This window comes from Oncorhynchus masou, chromosome 27 (genome assembly GCF_036934945.1).
Source record: "Oncorhynchus masou masou isolate Uvic2021 chromosome 27, UVic_Omas_1.1, whole genome shotgun sequence".
Taxonomy (NCBI): domain Eukaryota; kingdom Metazoa; phylum Chordata; class Actinopteri; order Salmoniformes; family Salmonidae; genus Oncorhynchus; species Oncorhynchus masou.
The window spans coordinates 30,850,602-30,863,259 of NC_088238.1; the positions used below are offsets into that span (position 1 = coordinate 30,850,602).

The window sequence follows — 12,658 nt, forward strand, 5'->3', positions numbered from 1 at the left end:
ACACCCGGTCCTTCCTGCTATCTGAGCCATCAGTCTTAGGGGTTAGAGTGTTAGAACAGGGACGTGCTGACTGTGATTCAATGAGTAATGCTACATGACTAGGTGGCAGGCATCCAAAGCAAATGAGTGTGTGAGTGTTTGTGTGTGTCATTTATCAGTGAGTCAGTACACAAGGAAGAGTCCAGGGCAAGGTACAGCCTCATGCGCACACACACAAGGAAGATGACCCTTGTGCCCATGTGGGCTGTGTGTGTGTGTGTGTGTGTGTGAGTAATTTCTTCCCTCTATTGGTGCACATCTGGTTTATGTTTTTCAAGGGAAGGTATTACGTCATCAATTCCTCCTCTTCCCTTCCCCCGTGCTTGACCGACTTCCTCCCTTTACCTAAACACACAAACAAAAACACACACACATTTATGCCCTGGGGGGTCAGAAATGACAGACCACCTTCTCATCACCCTCGACTTCAACATTAGCCCTGTGTGTGTGTGTCTGCAGAAACCATCCGTCTACCAGCTAGAGAATGTAGAGAAGGAGTCAAGAGAGTCAGCTTACAGCCCCTCACCCAAACACCCCTAACAACACCTCTCCCCCCATTACCTCACCCTTCCCTCACGCCCACCCCAGCTGCCTCTGTGCCAGGCCTAAGACCAAGAAGAGGCCTTCCCTCCCATCAGGAGCATCTCTGGAGCAGAGGGAGCCTAGACCAACGACCCACATCCCCCTGCACGACTAGGCCTCACACACCACCACAACGCCAACGCCCCAGCCCCCTCCTCCATTTTATGTCCCTGAATAGTCAAGGCAATGACTGAGAGAGGGAGAGGGCTGTGGTTCAGTAGGCCTCGACAGTCTAACCTCTCCCAAGAAGACTGCCAGAGCTTCATTCCTCTCTTCCCTTCTCCTCCTCTTCTTCTTCCTCTTGTGAAGCTAGTCAACACCCAACAGTTTGTTCACCATCACCACCATCATCATCTCACCAAACCATAACTGTCACACAACACATGATGACAAGGGACAAACATGATGGATAGGGGTGTGTCTGTCGGTGGTTGTTCTGGTAAGGGTCCAGATTTTCTGTGATTTTCTGTGTGACAATCGCTGGGGTCGGCTGTTCTGTTGCTAGGAGACGTGCGCGCCAGTGATGGGGTTGTACATTTTCTGTTGGTTATGGATTTGATGTGACGTAGCCAGCAGTCCTTTCTCCTTTACCCTCTTACTTCCTCTTCTATAACCTTCTCTCCCCTCACCTCTCTTCCAACTTGTCTCCCCCGCTCCCCTCCTCTCTTTCCCCTCTCCCCTTCCCCCTCTCTACCCCTGCCTACCTCTCTCTCTTCTCCCCTACCCAAACACAGGCCAGATGCAGGGTGAGACACTTTTTAGACAGTTAACACGAGGCCCATTTTGTGTGTGTGTGTGTTCGAGGTTTTTCCGATTAATCGGAATGGACGATTTTAATTAGGGCTGATTTCAAGTTTTCATAACAATCGGTAATCTGCATTTTTGGACACCAATTACATTGCACTCCACGAGGAGACTGCGTGGCAGACTGACTACCTGTTATGCGCGTGCAGCAAGGAGCCAAGGTAAGGTGCTAGCTAGCATTAAACGTATCCTATATAAAACAATCAATCTTAACATAATCACTAGTTAACTACACATGGTTGATGATATCCCTAGTTTATCTAGCTTGTCCTGCGTTGCATATAATCGATGCAGTGCTTGTAAATTTATCATTGAATCACAGCCTACTTCGCCAAATGGGTGATTTAACAAGCGCATTTGCCAAAAAAAACATTGGTGCAACGACAATGTGTACCTAACCATAAACATCAATGCCTTTGTTAAAATCAAACCACAAGTATATATTTTTAAACCTGCATATTTAGTTAATATTGCCTGCTCACATGAATTTCTTTTAACTAGTGAAATTGTCACCTCTCTTGGGTTCTGTGCAAGCAGAGTCAGGGTATATGCAGCAGTTTGGGCCGCCTGGCTCGTTGCGAACTGTGTGAAGACCATTTCTTCCTGACAAAGACCGTAATTAATTTGCCAGAATTGTACATAATTATGGCATAACATTGAAGGTTGTGCAATGTAACAGCAATATTTAGACTTAGGGGTGCCACCCGTTAGATAAAATACAGAACGGTTCTGTATTTCACTGTAAGAATAAACGTTTTGTTTTTGAAATGATAGTTTCCGGATTTGACCATATTAATGACCTAAGACTCATATTTCTGTGTGGTACTATATTATGATTAAGTGTATGATTTGATATTTGATAGAGCAGTCTGACCTGAGTGGTGGTAGGCAGCAGCAGGCTCGTAAGCATTCATTCATACAGCACTTTCCTGCATTTGCCAGTAGCTGTTCGCTGTGCTTCAAGCATTGCGCTGTTTATGACTTCAAGCCTATCAACTCCCGAGATTTGGCTGGCAAGACTATAGTACCTATTAGAACATCCAAAAGTCAAAGGTATATGAAATACAAACGGTATAGAGAGAAAATAGTCCTATAATAATAATAACTACAAACTACAATCTAATCTAAGACTTTGAAGGAAAAGGAACCACCAGCTTTCATATGTTCTGAGCTTTTTTACATGTTACATATTGCACTCTCCAACACTTAGTTTTTGCATTATTTATACCAAATTGAACATGTTTCATTATTTATTTGAGACTTAATTGATTTTATTGATGTATTATATTAAGTTAAAATAAGTGTTAATTCAGTATTGTTGTAATTGTCATTATTACAAATAAATATATATATATATATGGTGGATGGAGCGAGACATCAAATCAAATTTTATTTGTCACATACACATGGTTAGCAGATGTTAATGCGAGTGTAGCGAAATGCTTGTGCTTCCAGTTCCGACAATGCAGTAATAACCAACAAGTAATCTAACTAACAATTCCAAAACTAATATCTTATACACAGTGTAAGGGGATAAAGAATATGTACATAAAGATATGAATGAGTGATGGTGCAGAGCAGCATAGGCAAGATACAGTAGATGGTATCGAGTACAGTATATACATATGAGATGAGTATGTAAACAAAGTGGCATAGTTAAAGTGACTAGTGATACATGTATTACATAAGGATGCAGTAGATGATAGAGTACAGTATATACGTATACATATGAGATGAATAATGTAGGGTATGTAAACATTATATTAGGTAGCATTGTTTAAAGTGGCTAGTGATATATTTGACATCCTTTCCCATCAATTCCCATTATTGAAGTGGCTGGAGTTGAGTCAGTGTGTTGGCAGCAGCCACTCAATGTTAGTGGTTGCTGTTTAACAGTCTGATGGCCTTGAGATAGAAGCTGTTTTTCAGTCTCTCGGTCCCAGCTTTGATGCACCTGTACTGACCTCGCCTTCTGGATGATAGCGGGGTGAACAGGCAGTGGCTTGGGTGGGTGTTGTCCTTGATGATCTTTATGGCCTTCCTGTGACATCGGGTGGTGTAGGTGTCCTGGAGGGCAGGTAGTTTGCCCCCGGTGATACATTGTGCAGACCTCACTACCCTCTGGAGAGCCTTACGGTTGTGGGCGGAGCAGTTGCCGTACCAGGCGGTGATACAGCCCGCCAGGATGCTCTCGATTGTGCATCTGTAGAAGTTTGTGAGTGTTTTTGGTGACAAGCCGAATTTCTTCAGCCTCCTGAGGTTGAAGAGGCGCTGCTGCGCCTTCTTCACGATGCTGTCTGTGTGAGTGGACCAATTTAGTTTGTCTGTGATGTGTATGCCGAGGAACTTAAAGTGTCCCAGATGAGCTCAATTGGATTCAGGTCTGGGGAACGGGTGGGCCAGTCCATAGCATCAATGCCTTCCTCTTGCAGGAACTGCTGACACACTCCAGCCACATGAGGTCTAGCATTGTCTTGCATTAGGAGGAACCCAGGGCCAACCGCACCAGCATATGGTCTCACAAGGGGTCTGAGGATCTCATCTCGGTACCTAATGGCAGTCAGGCTACCTCTGGCGAGCACATGGAGGGCTGTGTGGCCCCCCAAAGAAATGCCACCCCACACCATGACTGACCCACCGCCAAACCGGTCATGCTGGAGGATGTTGCAGGCAGCAGAACGTTCTCCACTGCGTCTCCAGACTCTGTCACGTCTGTCACATGTGCTCAGTGTGAACCTGCTTTCATCTGTGAAGAGCACAGGGCGCCAGTGGCGAATTTGCCAATCTTGGTGTTCTCTGTCAACTGCCAAACGTCCTGCACTGTGTTGGGCTGTAAGCACAACCCCTACCTGTGGACGTCGGGGCCCCCATACCACCCTCATGGAGTCTGTTTCTGACCGTTTGAGCAGACACATGCACATTTGTGGCCTGCTGGAGGTCATTTTGCAGGGCTATGGCAGTGTTCCTCCTGCTCCTCCTTGCACAAAGGCGGAGGTAGCGGTCCTGCTGCTGGGTTGTTGCCCTCCTACGGCCTCCTCCACGTCTCCTGATGTACTGGCCTGTCTCCTGGTAGCGCCTCCATGCTCTGGACACTACGCTTACAGACACAGCAAACCTACTTGCCACAGCTCGCATTGATGTCCCATCCTGGATGAGCTGCACTACCTGAGCCACTTGTGTGGGTTTTAGACTCCGTCTCATGCTACCACTAGAGTGAAAGCACCGCCAGCATTCAAAAGTGACCAAAACATCAGCCAGGAAGCATAGGAACTGAGAAGTGGTCTGTGGTCACCACCTGTAGAACCACTCCTTTATTGGGGGTGTCTTGCTAATTGCCTATAATTTCCACCTGTTGTCTATTCCATTTGCACAACAGCATGTGAAATTTATTGTCAATCAGTGTTGCTTCCTAAGTGGATAATTTGATTCCACAGAAGTGTGATTGACTTGGAGTTACATTTCCCTTTATTTTTTTGAGCATATATATATATATTTATTTATTTATTATTGGAGGATGAAAAAAATCCTCCAATAATCGGTATCGGCGTTGAAAAATCATAATCGGTCGACCTCTAGTGTGTGTGTGTTAATATAAACATACTAACTAAACACACACACACACACACACACACACACACACCAGGCCTGTTAGAGGATTACAGAGAGACATGCCTGAAAGTATCTGAAGTCCTACCCCTTATATATGCCCACATAACTCCTTATGGAGAGTTGGGAGTCATACAGTAGTATGTGTGTGTATATGAGCTGTTTGTGTACTATTTAAGTCATGTGTACAGGACTGAGTGTTTCCTATGGTGGTTTAGAGTAATATAGAGCCATATAGGGACACTACTAAGGTATAACTGGGTGTGTAACGGGATGTTTAGCGTGTAGAGTCGGGTTAAAGAGGTCACTCTGACTCTCTACTGTAGTCGGCCCACTGGACAGACTTGCATTTGCATGGAGTTCCCTTCCAGCTGTACATGTAGAAAATGGTGTAAGTGGAAAAAGAGGGGAAAGAACATTCCGATGGCGAGTGGTCAGTTTTGTCTCTCTCCCTCGCTCGCTCTCTCTGTCTTTCTGTCTTCCTCTGTCTTGGCCTGAATCAGACTGTAACTTGAACCCACATGCCTGGCCTCCTGCCGTCTCTACCCTTCTCTCCTTGCGCTCCCTCTCTCCTTGTTCTCCCTCTCTCTTTCTTTCTCGCTCCATCCCCCTCTCCTTCTTACTCATTTCACATTCTCCAGGGAGAGTTCATCACTTTTTCCGCCTGCTGTCTTCTCTTTTCCTATTTGTCATTCCACCCTTTCCCCCTGAATGTTGCTCTGTTTTCCAACTAGATGATATCCATGAAGTGTTTTCTCTGCCCACTCCCTGAGATGCTACCAAGATACATTTTCTAGAAGCTTCCTATCCCCCCCGCTGTAGCATTTTAGAGACCGGCCCTCTCGGGATAATATTCCTATTGGCTCAGGTCTGTGAGTTCTGCCCGGAGACAGAACTCTAGTCTAGAGCAGGTGAAGGTTATTAGTTATGCATGTACTTCCAAGGAACTGAACTTGGGGTGGAATCATTATAATAACGTAACTGTTTGGCTGACAGTGGTTTCCAGCACACTGCAGTACAACCTGAACGGTTGTCTCCAAATCCTATGGAGTAATGCTTCTTAGCATTACTCTGAAATCTGTAGGCCTATTAGTTTTTTAATAACGTGCATCCTTTAAATGTCTCTGGTGTTTTTCTTATTAGTTTTAAACATGAAGTTAAAGACGGCTTGTTTTACCTTCTAAACAGCTGTGGAAGTTGTTGTGAGTGAAAAGGCCTTTGTTTCACGAGGTTGTTGTCTCTGTGGGTCTTTTGTTAATGAGCAACACATTGAAACATCACTCCCTCCCTCCTACCCTTTCCTCAGCTCTACAGTAACACTGTTCCCTACTGTACAACATCATCCCCACTCTCTGACACACACACATATGCGCAGGCAAACATACAGACACACGCACACATTATATGCCTATGGAGATGTATAGCAGTGGGGGTATAGGATGGGAGTATATGGAGATGTATAGCAGTGGGGGTATAGGATGGGAGTATATGGAGATGTATAGCAGTGGGGGTATAGGATGGGAGTATATGGAGATGTATAGCAGGGGGGTATAGGATGGGAGTATATGGAGATGTATAGCAGTGGGGGTATAGGATGGGAGTATATGGAGATGTATAGCAGTGGGGGTATAGGATGGGAGTATATGGAGATGTATAGCAGTGGGGGTATAGGATGGGAGTATATGGAGATGTATAGGATGGGGGGAGATATAGGATGGGAGTATATGGAGATGTATAGAGTGGGGGTATAGGATGGGAGTATATGGAGATGTATAGCAGTGGGGGTATAGGATGGGAGTATATGGAGATGTATAGCAGTGGGGGTATAGGATGGGAGTATATGGAGATGTATAGGATGGGAGTATATGGAGATGTATAGCAGTGGGGGTATAGGATGGGAGTATATGGAGATGTATAGCAGTGGGGGTATAGGATGGGAGTATATGGAGATATAGGCTAAACTAAGGTCCCCTGACACTTTTACAGATGTAGGGTCTTAATTGGATCATCCTGTTGCAGGAGTGCAGGGAATTCAAAACGTGTAGTGTATCTTGGGTTTAAAAAGTTTGTAATTTCCACTTTAAAATTAAAGACTTAATTTTCCCTTACTAAAAATGTATCAACCCATAATGTCCATGAATTATAATCCATATAATTCACATTTCCTGTTTCTGAAGAATTCTTTTCCTGCTATAGCAAACTGGCTCGAATTAAGACCCCACATCTGTAATGCAGTTCATTACAAGTCCAGAATACAGAACTCTGTTACATGTAATCCATCCAGCGGTCTGAGTCAAAAATGGGTGACCTTCTCAGTGTCAAATTGTACACCAGAAAGAGCATTATTGTACACCAGAAAGAGCATTATTGTACACCAGAAAGAGCATTATTGTACACCAGAAAGAGCATTTCTGTACACCAGAAAGAGCATTTCTGTACACCAGAAATGATCCTAGTCACCCCACTACGGGTTAAATTCAGGGGGAAATGGGTATGACGCTTCAAGCTAGGGACACCTGTATTTAGGGAGTTTCTCCCATTCTTCTCAGCAGATCCCTTTAAGCTCTGTCTGGTTGGATGGGTAGAGTTGCTGCACAGGTATTTTCTGGTCTCTCCAGAGATGTTAGATCGGGTTCAAGTCCGGGCTCTGGATGGGCCACTCAAGGACATTCAGAGACTTGTCCCGAAGCCACTCCTGCATTGTCTTGGCTGTGTGCTTAGGGTCATTGTCCTGTTGGATAATTAACCTTCACCCCAGTCTGAGGTCCTGAGCACTGTGGAGCAGGTTTTCATCAAGGATTTCTCTGTACTTTGCTCCGATCATCTTTACCTTGATCCACACTAGACTCCCAGTCCCTGCCGCTGAAAAACATCCCCACAGCATGATGCTGTCACCACCATGTTTCACCGTAGGGATGGTGCCAGGCTTCCTTCAGATGTTACGCTTGGCATTCTGGCCAACGAGTTCAGTCTTGGTTTCATCAGAGCAGAGAATCTTGTTTCTCATGGTCTGAGAGTCTTTAGGTGCCTTTTGTCAAACTCCAAGCTGGCTGTCATGTGCCTTTTTTACTGAGGAGTGGCTTCTGTCTGGCCACTCTACCATAAAGGCCTGATTGGTGGAGTGCTCTAGGAAGACTCTTGGTGGTTCCAAGCTTAGTCAATTTAAGAACGATGGAGGCCACTGTGTTCTTGAGAACCTTTAATGCATTTTGGTAGCCGTCCCCAGATCTGTACCTCGACACAATCCTGTCTCGGAGCTCTATGAACAATGCTTTCGACCTCATGGTTTGGTTTTTGCTCCTACATGCACTGTCAACTGTGGGACCTTTATATAGACAGGTGTGTGCCTTTCCAAATCATATCCAATCAATTGTATTCACCACACGTGGACTCCAACCAAGTTGTAGAAACATCTCAAGGATGATCATTGGAAACAGGATGCACCTGTGCTCAATTTCGAGTCTCATAGCAAAGGTTCTGAATACTTATGTAAATAAGGTATTTCGGTTTCGTTTTATACATTTGCAAAAATGGCTAAAAACCTGTTTTCACTTTGTCATTATAGGGTACTGTGGGTAGATTGCTGAGTTTTTTTATTTTTTATTTATTTAATCCATTTAGAATAGAATATAGCAGTAATGTAACAAAAAGTGGAAAAAGTCAAGGGGTCAGAATACTTTCTGAAGGCACTCTACATCATTGCGTGAAACCAACCAAAAGCACGTTTTTTTGTGTTCGCGAACGGGCGACAAAACACATGCTATTCAACGGTTTTCTTGTTAGGCTATATACTTTATATTCCCTGCCCTCCACTGGCTCACAGAAGACATGATGAACTGCTGTTGATGCTAACTGGCAAGCTGTTTCAATGTAGTTATTAGCTACAAAAAAATATTGCATAGTCAGACCATTATTACTCTTCCAGCTGGCTGATAGGCATTATTAGGTAGGTCCTGTTAAAGAAGTACATAACCTGAAAAGCAGAAAGTGGTATAGAGGTAGATAGTTAAATTAGTATACACCCATCTGATAAGACGTTCAAGTGCAGGGTACAGTACCGTCACACACATCGAATGCTCCCTCCAATTTATTGAGTGCATTTCGTTGACCCAAAGGTCTTCATGACGACACAGAGGTAGGGAATCTAAAAAGCGGAGGGCGGAGAGAGGAAGAAACATTGGACAGCTGAGGTTGAGAGGCCTGTCCTAACCTGTCCCAAGCAGTGACGAGAGATGAGTTTTCAGGTCACATCAAGAAAGGAAGACGGGAAGGAATGTGCGTGGTGGAATGCTCTGAGGGTAGGATCGGGGGGGATGGAAGGAAGGAAGAAAGAATGGAGGAGAAGTGGAGAAGATGGCTGCCGGCCTTGGCTTTTACTCAAAACGTCTCACCGCATTGAGAGATGGGAGGATGAGATATGGCCGCTCTGATTGGTTGGAGCCATATCAGCCTCTGTTGTCACTGGAGGAGAGGGGATTTTACAGCTCGGTGATTGGCTGTTTGTTGCTGGCCTGGGGGGGGCATTCCCTCAAAGGAAAGTGCTGGTAGCCATGAAAGAGCTTTTATAGGCAGTAATTACAGACTAGCTACAGGTACAGGTATATGCTATAATAATGACATGTTATATGGTGTAATAACTAGACAGTGTGATGACTAGATGGTATCATGTCTGTGTCCGTCTGTGCTCTAAGCCTTAAGTCTGTTTCGCATGTCTTTTGTCAGTCTCATTAACATCAGTCTATCATTAAAATCTCGCCCCCCCCCCTCCCCCCTTAACAGCACTTCACAGACCTCCTGGATGACTTTTCACAGGATGCTTTGCTGGGCCAGCTGCTGAGCGACCCCTTCCTCTCCGGCCGGGAAGGAGAGGCCATGGACGAGGGGGAGGATTTTACCCCGTCCTCCCCGCTGCCGCCCCACATCCAGGCGGAGCACTCCTACTCCCTGTGTGGGGACTCCCGGCCCCAGTCGCCCGTCTCACATCTGCCTGGGGAGCAGGGGAGTGATGCAGGTGAGAGGGGGACGGCAGAGTGAGGAAAGAGCGGAGGGTTTTGGGCCTCAGTGACAGTTGTAGATTGCATGCCGTATTGTAATGCGTGGACTATCTATGACATCTATAAAAAGAAGAGGGTGGCAATACAGACATATGTGGAGATGTGTACATTCAATGCCGCACAAGACCCGAACAATACGTAAAGTATCTAATGTAAGTGACAGTGTTGATGCCGACGTGTCTCTTTCTATTAGAATCAGATGGTGAGGATTGGTCCCTGGAGCAGGAGGAACAGATGGAGGTGTTGCTGTGTGACCCTCCAGCCCTGCTGCCCACCCTAACCCTCTCCCTGGCCCCGGAGGGCCACATCACTGAGGCCACGGCTCCACCAGCCCCCAAGCCCAACCCACAGACCTCCACACAGGGCAAGGCCAGCAAGGTAATAGGACGTCTAGAGTCACAGCACATGCAGACAGGCCCACAATGCACGCACGTAACGTCCCTCTCTGCTGTCTGATTGTCTAGGCGAAGGAGATTGGTGAGATCCAGATCAAACTGGAGCCTCATGAGGTGGACCAGTTCCTCAACTTGTCTCCTAAAGGTGAGAGCTGACGCACACCATATCGTACTGCCACACTACTCATAACCTCTCTGTATGTCGTCCCCAGACCTGGGTCAAATATACGTGTCAAATACTGTGCTAACTCTTTCCACCTCATTAAATAACATAACATATGCCATTTAGCAGACACTTTTATCCAAAGCGACTTAGTCATGAGTGCATACATTTTGAAGGTAAATCAAGCACATTTTAAGTATTTGACCATGTATATGGTATGTACAAAATATTTGTTTTAAATACAAACACTCTGACGAAGGTCGGGAGGCTGATACGTAAGCCTATTAAAGAGCAGGGATACTATCCAGAGCAGTGTGTGGGTTTCTTCTTTAAAAAAAAATACAAACAAAACATGTGAAGTGTTGGTTTCATGAACTAAAATAAAAGATCCCAGAAATGTCCATACGCACAAAAACCTTATTTCTCTAATTTTGTGCATAAATTTGTTTACATCCCTGTTAGTGAGCATTTACCATTGCCAAGATAATCCATCCACCTGATAGGTATGGCATAATCAAGAAGCTGATTAAACCGTGTGATCATTACACAGGTGCACCTTGTGCTGGGGACAATGAAAAGCCACTCTACAATGTGCAGTTTTGTCACATAACACAATGCCACAGATGTCTCAAGTTTTGCAATTGGCTTGCTGACTGCAGGAAAATCCACCAGATCTGTTGCTAGAGAACGGAATGTTAATTTCTCTACCATATGCAACCTCCAAAGTTGTTTTAGAGAATTTGGCAGTACGTCTGCTGATGTCAACGTTGTGAACAGAGTGCCCCATGGTTGTGGTGGGGTTATGGTATGTGCAGGCATAAGCTACGGACAACAAACACAATTGCATTTTATCAATGGCAGTTTCAATGCACAGAGATACCGTGATGTGATCCTGAGGCCCATTGTTGTGCCATTCATCCCCCGCCATCACCTCATGTTTGAGCATGATAATACACAGCCCATATTGCAAAGATCTGTACACAATTCCTGGAAGTTGAAAATGTCCCAGTTCTTCCATGGCTTGCATACTCACCAGACATGTCACCCATTGAGCATGTTTGGGATGCTCTGGATCGACGTGTACGACAGCGTGTTCCGGTTCCTGCCTATATCCAGCAACTTCGCACAGCCATTGAAGAGGAGTGGGAGAACATTCCACAATCACAGGCCACAATCAACAGCCTGATCAATTCTATGCGAAGGAGATGTGTCACGTTGCATGAGGCAAATGGTGGTCACATCAGATAATGACTGGCTTTTTGATCCATGCCCCTAACTTTTTTTAAGGTATCTGTGACCAACAGATGGATCTATATTCCCAGTCATGTGAAATCCATAGATTAGGACCTAAGAAATGTATTTTGTGTTGACTGATTCCCTTATATGAACTGTAACTCAGTAAAATCTCAAGTTGTTGCGTTTTATATTTTTGTTCAGGATAGTTATTATGCAGGCGGATCAGTGTTGTGCTGCTCTGAGGACCCCTTCTAGCCACTGATGGATAATGTTGACATTAAGTACAATCCAATGTGTAAAGTCTGTAAATGTTAGTGCTGATAATCTCCAGAGAATGTTTGCAAGTGTGTAACCTGTTTGTGTTGTGTTTCCCCTCACAAGGTCTGGAGTCTCTGCAGATGCCACCCACCCCTCCCTCCTCCCACGGCAGTGACTCCGAGGGCAGTCAGAGCCCGGTACACGCCAGCACCCCCCAGAGCCCCTCCACCCCCTCCTCTCCCCTCAGCCCTGCGCCCTCCCAGGCCGGCCTCAAGGTGTCTCAGCGCACACCATCCTCCCTCTCCAACTCCCCTCTTCTCACCGCCCCACATGTAAGTACAACACAGACTGGGGACCAGGGATTCACTGAAAAGATACAGGGACCCTGTTGGCAGAATATGAATCCTTCCAGCCTTCCTTCAGTTGATCACTGATCTGAGAGAGATTGGATAAGTTAATGCGAGGTTATCAGCGTATTGCGTTCACTAATCCAACCTGGTCAGATCAGTGACAACCTCCGT

At 45.5% G+C, this 12,658-nt stretch overlaps 1 protein-coding gene across 2 annotated transcripts in view; it reads left to right on the top strand.

Moving 5' to 3' along the window:
- LOC135515989 (cyclic AMP-responsive element-binding protein 3-like protein 2) overlaps positions 1 to 12,658 on the top strand; it is a 28,662-nt gene that overhangs the window by 11,110 nt on the left and 4,894 nt on the right. Inside the window, exons 2-5 of one of the 2 annotated variants that reach the window (XM_064939905.1) lie at positions 9,811 to 10,042; positions 10,279 to 10,463; positions 10,550 to 10,625; positions 12,261 to 12,469. In XM_064939905.1, the coding sequence (XP_064795977.1) occupies positions 9,811 to 10,042; positions 10,279 to 10,463; positions 10,550 to 10,625; positions 12,261 to 12,469 (702 nt within the window). The remainder of the gene's footprint in view (positions 1 to 9,810; positions 10,043 to 10,278; positions 10,464 to 10,549; positions 10,626 to 12,260; positions 12,470 to 12,658) is intronic. The other variant, XM_064939906.1, reaches the window with a different exon arrangement.